The sequence below is a fragment of the Tasmannia lanceolata genome, unplaced genomic scaffold (assembly GCF_043159265.1).
Source record: "Tasmannia lanceolata isolate RefF3 unplaced genomic scaffold, GAP_Taslan_0.1 ptg000013l, whole genome shotgun sequence".
In the NCBI taxonomy this organism is placed as follows: domain Eukaryota; kingdom Viridiplantae; phylum Streptophyta; class Magnoliopsida; order Canellales; family Winteraceae; genus Tasmannia; species Tasmannia lanceolata.
Genome location: NW_027518690.1, coordinates 8,683,099 through 8,698,597, shown reverse-complemented (window position 1 = coordinate 8,698,597; position 15,499 = coordinate 8,683,099). Strand labels below are relative to the sequence as shown.

Below are 15,499 nucleotides of genomic sequence, written 5' to 3'. Positions count from 1 at the left end.
TTTATGTTACCGATAAATATAAATTTATTGCAGAGGCTTTTTTTCCCTAATTTTATTTTCCATATATCCAAACTCAGTGTAAATGGGGTGTCCAGATTAGGCCGTGTTTAGATTGCTAGAAAAACATTACTAATGGAAAAATTAGAATTTTCTTATATTTTATTCCATCATTTAGAGGGAAATGATATGATTATGGTTAATTTTGAGAGATGTCATCATAAATTTAGGGAAATGATAAATGCCTCCCTTTTCATCACTTGGGACACCAGCAGCAGTCTTACAATGACCGCAGAGGGGCTGATGTACTTAATTTCAGAAGGATTCAACGGATTTGATTGCCACGTACACTTCAGTTGGGTGTCCCATGTGATGAAAAGGGGCACATTTATCATTTAACTAAATTTAAGGTCACTTCTGAATGAAAATTGAATACGGTTGGTTCAAGTTATATTTTTTCATGTATTAAAAAAGGAAGGAATTTTAAAAATATTATCCCTTCCCAAACTTTTCAAGAAAATTCTTGCAATCCAAATGGGCCCTAGGTGAAATGCTAAAATGACATTAGGTTTTTGATCCATCAAACCTCTTTAAGAATTCTTCTAACAACATCTAAGCCATTAATTTTGTAGTTATTTACCATATAAATGGTATGTCCATTTGGCATTCCACCAAGACCATATGACTCACTTCATAACGTTATACAAGTTCAACGGTCTTGATTGCACATACGTGTCAACGTGTAGGACTTTAAGATTGAACGTGGCCATTGATCATGCAAGCATTGTCTTCCTAATCAATCTATAGGAAGCCTAAACGAAAGAGCATAATTGAACAAAGAAAAATGATGTGGCAGCAAAAAAATCTCTCTGTTTCACCTATTTTCCATAGCAAATGGATCAACAGAATGGAGCCTTAGGGTGTTGAAGTATAAATGATTAAATAACACCAACGAGGGTAAAAAATTTGGGGCATAAAATTTGCTGAAAATTTTCAAGTGCCTTGGATTTTTTTTAGGTAAAAGACAAATAAATTACATTTTGAATATGAAATTATGTTTGGATGGTAGTTTCAACTCTATTATCATTAGAGTAGCCTTGTATAATCTAAAAGAATGTTTTGCCCTCTTCTTCTTCTTCTCTTTTTTAATTTTTTTCCCATCTCTACCACCGACGACCATCCTGCAACTCGGAGGAAGAAGAAGAGGAAGATAAAAATGTAAAGCGCAGAAAAACACACATGACGGCGACATGTATATATTTGTGAAAATGCACTACGAAAAGAGTATTAGTGGGTCCACCTATTTGGATGATTTAGGCCATTCATTTGTTGGACCTGTCGTTGATAGGCTGTTCCCAGCAAATATTCTTCAACAGATGATGCTAGTCTTGTGTGTGTGTATCTCATGTAAAATAGATATCTAAGTATTAAAAAAATGATAAAAAAACCTCCACAAATCGAAGAGCTAGGATACGAAGATGTGCAGAGGTAGATAAGAAGATGATGACAAGGGAGGAAGTAAGCTTATATTTGCTTAAGTGGAGAGAATGGGTTTAAAGAAGTTGGGAAGGGATGTTGATGGCACGACGACGGTGGAGCATTTCTTTCATGGTTGTTGCACGCGAGTGTTAATGGCACTCGCTTAGAAATGTCATAAAACAACTTAAGGAGTGTCTTTATTGTTAATTGGACATGTAGATGTAAATTGCATATAATTGCTCTATATATAATGGGAAAACATGGGGTGTCATGTGCATGCCCAGGCTAATTAAACATTGGAAAAGCAATTTTATACTTAAAACAAGAGTTGTCACCCCCAAGAGGCTTAGAGTATTTAAATCATCATACATGCAAACTTCTTTAGGTGGCTAGATTAAATATTTAATATAAAAATAGAAGTTATTTAAGACCTTATAAATGTAAAGATATTGAATACCTTATATAACAAACAAATAAACCAGAGAGACTCTATTTACGACTATACTTCATACCAGAAAGTATTTAAATATATGAAGATAGAGAAAAGAAAAAGAAAAGGGAGTCCCACCATGATCAGTGATGCATCTCTAGGAGGAGCCTAGCAAGAAAAGAAAAGCTAAATTGTTCATTTCTATTGGTATTAATCCTACTTATGGGGCCCTATAATAACATTAGTCATAATGGAGATAGTTTTTGCTTGAATCTCATTCACACAGCACATGCTATTTTGTTCTTATATATGCTGTATGAATGGTTAAATAACACCAACTCTATTAGCTTAAGCTGTTGGAGTAATTGGTTGTTTCACACGGACTATTACTTCACGACGGGTCTTGGGTTCAACACCCACGTGTATAAGAGGGGCCACATGTGCGACGTATAGGACTAACCCAAAAAAAAAGAAGGGCCACACATGAGGAAGAGTGTTGAAGTATAAATGATTAAATTACACAACTTTACCAGCTTAAGCTTCTGGAGTAATTGGTTGTTTCACAATATAAATAACGCTTTCTAGATGCTTCGTATTAAGACACTTCCGATCACGAACATGTGATATGCCTTGATCGACATGAACTATTTACATGTAGGTTTCACCTTAGATTACGAATAACCTAAAAGTCAATAATTTTTAACTATATCTTAAGTTCCTTTATTGATCACTAAACTTAAGACTATTATAGATTCATATTAGCCACTGAGAACTGCACGACCATTGATAATAGGACGACTCACTTTGTTTTACAGTTTTCTGTTTGGTTGTTGCGAGGTTTTTTTTTTTTTTTTGTTACACTTCGTTTGGTTGCTAGTAAAAAACAAAAAAGGAGGTGACATCAACATTACCTTGGAAGTCTCCCATGTAATTTTCTAGGGAACCGTGCTCTCTCTCTCTCTCATCATAATATTTTATTTCTTTGCTTTTTTGTTGCAATATCAATTCTCTGTTGGATATATTCTAATATATAAGCCCAATAGATACTGGACTAGGTGTAGTGGGCCCTTATGGGTTGGAGCCCACTAGCCTTATGAAACCCATATTTATCACTTAAATAGGGGCTGGGGCAGCAGGCATGTCATTCCAAACTAGATGTCATGCGAGCAATGCTTCAAGCTTATCTCCTAGAATTCCACCCGACTTTCTTCTCCTCTCCCCACCAACTGTCTTTCTCTACACACACAGTTCTAACATTCTCCTCTTTCTCTTTCGAGTTTCCTCCCTCTATTTTTGGGAAATGGTGAAATATTATTAGAAAAACAAACCACGCCCGAGACAGTTTATTCCCTCTTCCTCCTTTAGCCCTAAGCCCTAAATATGTACAATGTCAATAGGACCTAGGACACCCCGATCTACGGTCCAATTCAAAATGGATCATGATCACACTCATAAAGTAGGACCTCAAAAGCAACCCGAAAAGGATCCGACCAGCAAGGAATGTGAACTGGTCATGACCAAGACAGAGTGTGGCTCGGACCCTAATTGCACTTTGGATTCAAGACCTCATTAATTGCCATCTTTAACAGCATTAACACTCGTTTTGACAAACATATCCTCAATTCTAACATGATGTATTTTTTATCACGGAACAATCCTTCCAATCATGCTGCATAGTGCATACGTTTCAAAGCATACATACATTAATAACTGTTTTTTTTATAACAAAAGCAGCCCTATTTTTTTGATACGATGATTAAAACTTAGGTCCTACCAAGCATACATTTGATCAAGACTGTTGATTATATTTCATGGATCCCCATTAGGGGTGTAAAAGAGCCGAGCTTGGCCAGGCTCAGCTCGGCTCGTTAAGCTCAAAAGCTCGGCTCGGCCAGGCTCGCGAGCCTTATCGAGCTCGGGTTATATTAAATCCACACCCCTCATCTTCCCTGGACAGCCCTATCTAGTGTAATTTGACTACTCTATTGACACTATGGGGGGTGGTCCAAGTAACAAATGGGGTTCCAAAAAAGAAGTGACATATCTTGCCTCCCCCTTTCACTCCCGGGACAACCCTTTTAGTGTATATATTAATATATAATATATATATTTAAATATATTAAATTCTTAACGAGCCTTAACGAGCCGAGTCGAGCCTGGCCTAACTCGGGCTCGGCTCGTTAAGGATTCGAGCCGAGCTCGAGCGAGCTTCCGAGCCCAAGCCAAAATTGACACCCTTAATCCCCATGATCAATCCTTAACCAAAACAAAAAAAAAAAAAAAAAAAATCATCTTCCCATCCAGTTTCATCTAACTACGGTTAGATCATATGCAATGAGCTAACCTTTTTCTGTTGTACTTGTCTGTGGCAAAAGTCCTTGGATTTAGAAAGAAATAGTTGGGGTTTCCAATTTTTTTATTTTTATTTTTTCTAGTTTAGCGAAGTTCTCTTCTTTTAAGGACACCGTGTTACAAGAAGTAGTTCACTTGCATCTAATTATTTAAATCACATTATATAATAGGGATTGGCTAACGTCCACTGTAGAAGGCATTTCGCAGAACATCTGTTGCATGAGGGAGCAGCCACCTCAGATGAATTACATGAATAAGACAAAATCTGAGCCTATGTGGGTGCTCCCTCATGCAACAGTCGCTCCGCGAAATGCAGGCCTTCCCTAATAATATGATATTTAATAGCAATTACTTTTATAAAGTAGATAATGGCTGTAGGAAACTTACATTCCTAAATGTTTTAAATAATCAATGTTTTTTTTTTTATAAGACATTTAATAACATTTGCAATGAATTTAAAGAATAATTAAGATAATAACATCTTAACAATTTGTGTCGTTGGTTGCGTAGTAGATGAGTTCTCCACCCAACATGGCACGTGATCTGGTCAAACCCTGCATAACTAGAAACAGGAAATATTTACAAATCTCTAGTGGATGGACAAACCAGACAAAAACAAACAAAAAGCAAAAAAAAGAAGAGGAAAACTATGCAAATAAAATATCTTATCTATCTGTCGTCTTATTAAACAAAAAAGATAATATCAAAACGGAATCTGTGTGAGAGAGAGAGAGAGAAGGGGCCTGGGGCTTTACAATGAGTGTGGTGGAACCCAAGAGTTAGCTTCGCACGAATGAAGTGAATTGAATGAATGATGAAGTGTCTGAATCCATGAAGCAAAGGACAAAATCACATGGGTTATCTCTGTCTCTACACCCTACCTAACAAAGTAACAAAAACCCTCTCTCCATTTAACCCCACAGGTAGAAAAAAAAAATCAATGAGAAAAAAACGAAAAAAGTCTAATTACCAGCAGATATAAGAGACTTTTAGGCTCTTTTTCTGGTGTTCACTTGCTTTCCGGTGAAAATTGAATTACACATGTGAAATTTCTGCAGTAAGTAAACAAAGATAAAGAGACTTTTAGGCTCTTTTTCTAGTGTTCACTTGCTTTCCGGTGAAAATAGAATTCCACATGTGAAATTTCTGCAATAACTCAAAAATATGACATGGAAAAGCCCATTTCCCCCTTTAGGGATTTCATTTCTGACCAAAAAAACACACGAATTTCGTTTCCCGGGAAAACTAATGCTAAAAGAACGGCGAGCAGTTTTCTTGGAAATATTTTCCTGTGCAAGTGAACAGTCCAGAAAAACCCTTTTCTGCATAGATCCGGATTTCTTTTCCTGATGCCACCCGGGAAACATTTTTCTTTTCCTTCACCGGAGAACAAGTGAACAGAACCAAGGAGAATGAGTAGAATCAAAGTTCTCTCTCTCTCTCCTCTATAGTCTAGTCTACATCATCTTTTCTGGCTGCCACAAGTACTGAAAAGCGTGTAAAATGTCGTCATCTCATTAAGCACACAGTAACAAGATGTCAAGTTGCAAGAAGAAAAAAACAGAGAGAAATTCAGAAATGAAGTGAATTCAGGACTCATTTCACTCGAAAACCAGAGATACCATCTGCGTTCATGTCTTCTTTCTTCATCATAGATACAGTAGAAATACAGTGTAAGATGCACGGAAGAACAAAGAAAAAAAAATAACAAACTAAACCAGATAAAGATTCATGCAACCCAAAAATAGAAATAAACTAAACCAGATAAAGATATTCATTCAACCCAAAAGAAAATTTTATGGAAGAAAACTAGAAACTAGCCTCTGACAGCTAACCAAGCAGCAGGAGAAGAGTTGGTCGGAATCCGCCTCGAACCACCACCACCGTCTTTTTCTCCAGCGACAGAGGCAGTAATATAAGAGGGTTTTGAAGAAGAAGGCCTGAAAGCTCTCATCGGGCTAGCAAAAGCCCAACCCCAACTCTTACTGCGACTATGAGGTGTAGAAATTCTTCCAGCTCGATTCAAATCGTCTGATAACCATAGAGAAGACGATGAAGAAGATGAAGATGAAATCATTCCGAAAATTCCTCCACATTTTACATTTTCTCTCACACCTTCATCAGATCGATGAAGAACAATCTTAGGCTGATGCTGCTTTGCTTCTCTCTGAGATTCAACTCGCCGGAGAGTACAGTCTCCGAATCCGGTCGAAATCCTCTCCAGAAAGTCACCGGAAAAGCTCCGGCTACCACAACCGACCGATCTAGACCTAGCCACTTTTCGGCCAAAGGACGATCCATGACTACTATTAGGACTCTCTTCAATCTCCTCAGCGCAAGAATCCCTCCTCTCTTCCAAACCCTTATTATTACTATTAGTACTCTTATTAGGGTTCTTCCTCTTTGTAGAGAGATGGAGGAAAGACCAGAACCCCTTTTTCCGAGGACTATCATCAGATTCCGATGCTAGATGTCGAGCAACCGCTAAGGATTTACTCCGTTTCAGGCTGAGATTCGCTTCACCGGAGTAGGAAGACATGATCTTTTTCTTGTGATGGGGAACTAGGAATGGGATTTTAGCCCGATGAGGGTGGTTTGGATATAGTGGTGGTGGTGGTGGTGGTGGTAGTGCAGAGGTTCCACCTTCAGATATGAAAGATGGAGAAGATGAAGATGAAGAAGGACGAGGAAATGATGTGTTGGATTTAGAAGAGGAGACGAGTTTTCCAAGCTTTTCTTGCAAGCAGAAAGCACAGATTCCTCCTGGATTATTTCTGTAAGGATGATCACTACACTGCATTCCTTCTCCCATCTCATCTCCCTTATCTCCCATCTTTTCTTCTTCTTCTTCTCCTTCTCCTCTCTTCTCTTCTCTGTCTCTTCTCTTTCTGTGGTTCTTATTAATTGAAACAGAGATAGAAAGATAGGCAAAGATCCAGTCTACCTCTCACTGCATTTCTGTACTTGTGTTTGAACTTTCTTTGTTGGTTTGATGCAAATTTTTTTTCTTTTTGCCTGTGGGAAGATAGAGAGAGATTGATGAGATGAGAATTAAATAATATGGTATCGAAGTTAGAGCAGCGTGCAGAAGCACGTGCAGAGAGAGATGCTAAAGAACAGGTGGGCGTTAAGGGGACCACTCTAACAGTTAATTTCTGAGGCTAATTATACAACATTTGAAAGATCTGGTCCGTTGATCTTACCATTAACTTAGATCGAAATTGCAGTCTTTTTATGGTATATAGATGATATATATTGTGGGACCCTAATTGATCATTATTATTAGGTAATTGATAAATTCGCCCCTTTTTAAGTTGCAACAGCCCCCTTTCTAGTGTAAAGAGGGGGTCATAACTCATAAATACACTACAGTGGGCTGTAGTAAGTAAAAGAAAGGGGCAAACAATATCACTTTGGCTTACTGTAGTACTGTCTGACTAGTCATTCTCATTAATGATGTAGATTAGGAAGAGGACAAAAAGGGGTTGGGTTCCGATGAATGATGATATAGTATATTCATGCCACGTGTAAGAGTTCCAATCAACATTGGTCTTTCAACTCCACGGGCTTCTAAATGGGCTTGGGCCCATCTCTCCCCACCTATGGACTTTCCTTTAGCTCTCCCTTTCTTGCTGGGTATGTATAGTTAATTTTTTGCAAAAATCAAACTGACTGGTGAATCATAAAAATCCCAGATAATTCAAAAAAACTCGCATTTGTTTTACCAATAATTCATCAATTTTCATATATCATTTTGTAAATGTTATGAGTGTTACATGCATAGTTAGCCATACAACAAAGAAACAAGATAGAAAAGACCAGGGAAAGGCTGATTCGATGCGACCAGACCTCCTAACGGTTCAAAACGAGAGACCTCCTAACGGTTCAAAACGAGAGGAACCATGACTTTTTGGAAACATGAGTTTCTTTTCTTCTTCTTTTTATTGCAAGCTTCTCCCATTTTCATGAGAATACATTTCTTAAAATACAAGTAGAAAGATAGTGTCACATCATCAACCCATTTACCCACTTACATGACACAAAATTATTATTATTAACTAACACGGAAACACCCATAACTCTAAAAGGCATACCCACAACTGCATAATAAGTTAATAACTGCATACCAAATAACCACATTCCATTTACAGAGGAATCAGAATAGGATATCGATTCCTATTTGTGATTTCTACCATCCAAAAGCAGGCAAAAGGTTGATGGGCATGTATGCCCAACAAAGGTGCCTTTCTAAAACCTTGTTTACATGAGCAGAGATTGGGAATCTTCCAACATCAAAGTCAATACAAATTTCATCGTGAGTTAACTCTGGCTAAACAAGAAACCGGCCAATCTCTTCATATATGTTGGGAGACAATTTAGGCAAACTCATTTTTCCATGTAAAAACATGTGGATGTTCTTCTCATCTATGTATATGTGATAGATGATCGAAGGCGTATTGAGCTTTTCTTCTCCAACTTAGAAAATTGAAGTAGATGACAAACATTGTACAAAGACATGTAAGACCATATGACCTTATGGTGATGGTTAATAGAGAGGTCAGCTCCACCACAGGTGGCATCAATGGTTATTGTTTGGGACCATCCAAGGTGGGCCCCACCATTTTTGCAATGCTTGGTTTGGTTGGATTCGTATATTTAGTTCCATCATGCACGTGCTTATATCGGATTTTAATCTGCATGGAGATAGGATACATTTATGGAATAAGTGATTTATTAGGCAATTTTGGGGAAAGCTAGCTCACTTTTTAGTATATTTTGTCTTATTCATTTTATTCATATGAGGTTGTTACCTCTCCTGCAAAAATAAGCCTCGGAGTGGCTTTCCACGAAATTGCCTAGCAAATCCCATGGAATAAAGTTTGTATGGTTTCTTGGATGGACTCCCTTTCTTCTCCCTTTGGACAAGTTACGTAAAAAAAACATGTGACTCTCTCTCTCTCTCTCTCTCTCTCTCTCTCATATTGAATTTTGATGGACAATGATTCAGTTGGCGATCATTTTGATGTTCTGGTGATGGTGTTCAAGGGCTCAAACATGTTCGCCTATTCATTCTTTTGCAGTAAATAATGGAAATCAGGTCAAGTCGATCATGACCAGGATATTCTAGACGAATCCCCACCTCCCATGTTCGTAACACATATATCTTTCTCCTTAAGCTTATAATAACAAAACCCATGTGGTGAGCTCTCTCTCTCTCTCTCTCTCTCTCTCTCTCTCTCTCTCTCTCTCTCTCTCTCTCTCTCTCTCTCTCTCTCTCTCTCTCTCTCTCTCTCTCTCTCTCTCTCTCTCTCTCTCTCTCTCTCTCTCTCTCTCTCTCTCTCTCTCTGTTACAATATAATTATGTAAGACTGTTTTGATAATTATTGGAGTCACCTTGTTTCATGGGTGCAATTAGGGGCTGAGTTTTTAGCATAAAATTGGGTTGGGTGTTTAGGTTGATTCCAATTCATTTTTTTAGCAAAAGCCCGACCCGACCCAAGTTGCACCCTACCTTGTTATACCCTTTTCAATTGGGTACTGGAGCTTTTTAGGTGATGACAAATGGGCGTCTTTTGATCGTTAATGCCCTCTTGGTGGTTTTATGACTATTGAACCATTTTGTCTTATAGGATGATAGAACCACTTGAGAGGAGAGAGAGAGACGGTAGGGCAGCAACTCGGGTCGGGTCGGGTCAGGTTTTTTTTCGGAAAACCCACGATTCCCAAACCCGGTCATACCCATGATAAATCTCGGGTCGGGTTGGATTTTTTCATGTTGCGCAATTTTTTAAGGAAAATTCTTGTTCGGCAATGCAACTCAACTCATAGAAGCAGAAATTACACTCACATTACACTTGAATCAAACAATGATGTAATTACACTCACATTACACTTGAATCAAACAATGCTGTAATCAAACAATGTTGTAATTACAATCAAACAATGCTGAATCAAACACTTGAATCAACTCAACTCATAGAAGTAGAAATTACATTCACATACAATAACAGTGTGGGTTTTCACTTTTAACTTTTAACTAACAATAGAAAAAAATGTACATACTATAACTTATGTAACTCGGGTCGGGTCGGGCCCCTTCAAACCCGGCTCGACCCGAGATTCATGCGGGCTTCTGAATGCTCAACCCGGCTCGACCCGAAACCCATGAAACCTGAACCCAACCCAGGCTATTTTCGGGTCGGGTCGATGCCCGGCTCGAGTTGCAGCCCTAAGAGAGGGATTCTTAGTAAAGACAGCATTTCCTTATATGTACTATATTTTTCATATGGTATATATATAATTAGATATATAAATAAACAAATAGATATGTAGAAAGTGGCAAATCTGTATTCTTAATACCATAAATCGGGTAGTAGATCGACAATGTGAGCATGAGAACATGGTTGGTGTGTTTGAGAGAGGGTGGTTTGGGGCCTGATCATGTGGTATGGTTGTATAAAAAAGATTAATGAGTGTTAGAATAGAAAAGGGATGGGTCCACTTCGCTGCCATGGAAATGGAATGGAATCGGGCATTCCTCAAACTTTGACCATTGAAACTATAGAAGCAGACACACACTAGTGGGACCATCTGTGCGGTGCACTGCGTGGTGCACAAGACACTTCCATTTTGTTAAGGAAAACTCCATTCCTCAAACTTTCTCATTTAATTACCCAGCCATCATTTAGAGATGTGTTTATACACGTATCTCTATAATAATGGATGAAAACCTTTACATGAGCTGTAAAAGCCTTTTGCTCCGCCCCCCTCTTAACGCGGCTATATCTGTGGTAGTATTGCTCCCTTGCAAAACGGCCAGAGGCCATGTGGCCACTACCCTAACACCTATGCCGTGCCCACGTTACTCACAACAATGTACGAACACCGTGTAATTTCATGCACACATACACATCACACTCACGCGGGCGCACGTGCTCGCACACAATATATATACATAGCGGTTTCTACACACAAGTGTAGATATGTTATCTACACACTAGCTTAAAATACTGTGGAGGCCCACATTGTTTGGGTGATCCAAGCCATTCGTTTGATTGGCTCTCATATAGATAGGATGTCCACAAAAATTCAGCTCCATAGGATCATCCTAACCCTTCGAACTGTGGAGGCAAAAAATGGACAGATTTGTACTCCATTTTACCTCCACAAATCGTAGGGTTGGAATTATCCTACGGAGCTAATTTTTTGGGCACACCCTATGGCCCACATTGTTTGGGTATGGGCCCTCACATAGATAAGGTGTGCCCAAAAGATTAGCTTCGTAGGATCATCCCAACCCTTCGAACCGTGGAGGCAAAAAATGGAATGATTTGTGAAGGTTTATATTGGAATTGCTAGCGTCCATCGCAAAAGGCATTTTGCGGCTGGTCTGTCGCATATCAAACCAGCCACCTCATGAATGGAGACAAAAGCTGTTATCTCCATTCATGAGGTGGCTGGTCTGATGTGAGACAGAGCAGCCGTGAAATGCCTTTTGAGATGGACCCTAGCAAATCCCTATATGAGAGAGAGAGAGAGAGAGAGAGAGAGAGAGAGAGGCTTATATGAGCTCGAGCTCACAACCACAAGTGGCCCAACATTTTTTGGGGCATCCAAAGTATTCATTTGGAAGGCCCTTTCATGGATAGGGTGTGTACAAAAAATCAGCCCTATAGGATCATCCTAACCCAATCAAAGGTGGAGGGGAAAATGGACAGACACTGTGTTTCCATGTCTCTGCCCATTTTTTCCCTCCACAAATGACAGTGTTAGGATGATCATATAGGGCTGATTTTTAGTACACACCTTATCCATGGAAGGGACTTCCAAATGAATGCTTTGGATCCCAAAAAAATATGGGGCCACATGTGTTTTTTAGCTCGAGCTCAGGAACACTTTCTTCATAGTTAGATAGATAGAGAATTATATTTCCACCCCTTTCTTTGTCTATTCCTAAAAAATAACTTCACTCTCACTAATATGGAAACAAAAGGCGGTGGAAGTATTGGAATGAGTGAAAATTGAATGTGATAGAAAAGTTAACTGATGGACATGATCAGTCTAATGACAATTCAATAAATGTATTATATATCGTCGTTACAAATAATAAACCTGGGAGTATGTCAATCCCATGAATGATGTAATTATAGTAGATCCTATAATTATGGTATAAGCATGGTTTTAAATTTCCGAAATTTCGGATTTCGGTGGAGACCGACACCGAAACCACTAAAAACCGAAATGGTCATTTATTTCGGCCGAAATTTTGGAATTTCGGTCGAAATTTCAGTTTTTCCGAAATTTGACCCATAAAATTTGTTTTTTTTTTAAAATTAATTTAACATTTAACTGAAATTTCGACTGAAATTACAGAAATTTCGACTGAAATTACAAAAATTTCGACTGAAATTTAATATTGAATAAAATAATAATTTCAATTTTTGTACTAGATTTCGGCCGAAATTTCGAAATTTTGAAATTTCAAGGTCCAACACCGGTACCGAAACCAAAATTTTAAACCTTGGGTATAAGTAGTGAGGATGAATAATATATCTCAATGGGTATAACTCGACTTCTATGCTATTGAAATAATCATCATCCCAAAACCATTTTATCAGTAACTTTTTATTGAAGAAAAACTTTTGAAAAAATTACCAATGGGGGACATAAAAATGACCTAATTATAAACAGACCCATCCATGCTTTTATGAAATTATCAACTAGGGACAAAAGAGGTCTTGTCAGTAATAGCTAGACAAAAATGCCCTTTTCTTAAGTAACAAGCTTTACTTTTCCACTTTTCCCTCTTCTCACTTTTTTTTTTTTTTACTTTTCCGTTTTCAACATTATTTTTTTACCCTACCAGTCATTTTCCTCATCGTTCAGCCACCATTGTTGCTGGGAAGTTTTGAAAACTTGAAGCGTGAGTTCATTCCCATCTATCTCTCTGTATCTAGGTTTTGTTTTTCATTTGTTTTAGGGTTTTACATTTCTCCTTCTCCTTTTCAATGGTGGATGAGGAAGACGAATCATAGGGTAGAAGGAAAAAACTGTGAAAAAGAACGAGTGAAAACAAAACAGGAAGTAAAACCGTGTTCATAAAGGGCTTGATAAGCCCATTTGGAAATTGGTAACCCCACTTTTTATACTAGAAAACCCCAATCCCAGAGGCTTGAAAACCCCCTTCCAAAACTCCAGTACCCTCGGCCATTTTTTAGGGACTTGATAAGCCCGTTCGGAAATTGGTAACCCCATTTTATACTAGATAACCCCAATCACAGATACCTGAAAACCCCCTTCCAAAACTCTAGTACTCTCGACCAATTTTTAGGGACTTGATAAGCTTGTTTGGAAATTGGTAACCCCATTTTTGATACTTGATAACCCCAATCCCAGAGGCTTGAAAACCCCCTTCCAAAACACCATTACCCTCTGCCAATTTTCAGGGACTTGATAAGCCCATTTGGAAATTGGTAACCTCATTTTTATACTAGATAACCCCAATCCCAGAGGCTTGAAAACCCCATTCCAAAACTCGAGTACCCTCAGCCAATTTTCAAGGACTTGATAAGCCCATTTGGAAATTGGTAACCCCATTCCCAGAGACTTGAAAAGCCCCTTCCAAAATTCAATACCCCTGGCCAATTTTCAGGGACTTGATAAGCCCATTCGAAAATTGGTAACCCTACTTTTGAGAGTTGCTAACTCCCTTCCAGAGAGTTGATAAACCCCTTATGCTACAAAACCCCTGCCTATAGCAACTCTTCTAATGGTATCAACTTTTTCTTTTACAACCACTTGTCTTCCAAAAAGTGAGTGAAGCCATCCATGCATCATCTCCAGGACACACCCTAAAATAAAAACCTCTTAAACCCTAAACAAGATAAATCAGAAACAGAGGAAGATGACTAGTAGGTAAAAAATACTCAACTTTCAAGTTTTGGGATATAAAGAGATAGATAGTAAGAACTAACTTTCAAGTTTTCAAAACTTGCCAGCAACAATGGTAGCTGAATGAGGAGGAAGATGACAAGTAGGGTAAAAAATCAAAAAGGTGAAAATGGCAAAGTAAAAGAAGAGGGAAGAAGAAAAAAACAAGGTGAAAACTTGTTGTAAATGCCAAAGGGCATTTTCGTCCAACTTTTACTGACAAGACCTCTTTTGTCCTTCGTTCATAATTTCATAAAAGCATGGGTCCTATTGATAATTACGTCATTTTTTTGTCCCCCATTGGTAATTGGTCCAAAACTTTTCTTAAAAAGATGAATGACAAACAAAAAGAAACATGCTTAGTATATATTATAGATGGATTTGCTAGCATCCATCGCCAAAGGCATTTTGCGGATGGTCTGTTGCATCTAACAACAGCCACACAGGCTCTCTTTTCAGCAGATTTTGTCTCCATTCATGAGGTGGTTGTTGTCACTGCAACAGACCATCCACGAAATGCCTTCTGTGATGGACGCTAGCAAATCCCTATTCTAGAGAGAGAGAGAGAGAGAAAGAGAGAGTGAATTATATTTCCACCCTTTTCTTTGTCCATTCCTAAAAACTAACTTCACTCTCACTAATATAGAAACCAAGGGAATTGTTGTCTTCATTTACGAGGTGGCTGGTGTGACATGCGACAGAACAGCTGCAGAATGCCTTTTGTGATGGACCCTAGCAAATCCCATAAACAAAAGGGGGTGGAAAGTAGTGGAATGAATGAAAATTGAAAGTGATTGGAAAGTTAACTGATGGACATGATCAGTCTAACGATAATTCAATATATGTATTATATAATGTCGTTACAAATAATAGGCATGGGAGTATGTCATTCCCATGAATGATGTAATTATAATAGATCCTATCATTATGGTATAGGATGAATAATATTAATCTCAATGGGTATAACTCGACTACGATGTGATTGAAATGAGTATCATCTCTTTTGATGGCGGCATCTCTTTTAAAGAGTTTGCAAAAATCTGAGTATAAGGTTTGAATTTAAGTAGTTTCCTAAATCAGATTACTTGAATAACAAAGTCAAATTCAATGATCTTTCCCAATTAGATTTCTTAAGTAAAAATGTCAACTCAATAACTCAGTTTCTAAACAATAATTAAAACTTGTGCTCGTTGACATTAAGGAAACTCAAGTAAATTCATCTTAGTAGATTTGCTAGGGACCATCATAGGAAGGCATTTTGCGGGTCGCTGTTGCATGTGAGAGCACCCACACGGGCTCACTTTTCAGCAG

At 38.2% G+C, this 15,499-nt stretch overlaps 1 protein-coding gene across 1 annotated transcript; it reads right to left on the bottom strand.

The window, feature by feature from the left end:
- Positions 1-5,857: 5,857 nt before the first annotated feature.
- LOC143889701 (uncharacterized) lies at positions 5,858-7,307 on the bottom strand. Its single transcript, XM_077394003.1, has one exon. The coding sequence runs from the start codon at positions 7,089-7,091 to the stop codon at positions 6,075-6,077; it is 1,017 nt and encodes a 338-aa protein (XP_077250118.1). The 5' UTR covers positions 7,092-7,307; the 3' UTR covers positions 5,858-6,074.
- Positions 7,308-15,499: the final 8,192 nt, after the last annotated feature.

Coding starts and splice junctions, on each gene's coding strand:
- LOC143889701 (XM_077394003.1), bottom strand. CDS start 7,091: ATGGGAGATAAGGGAGATGAGATGGGAGAAGGAATGCAGTGTAGTGAT.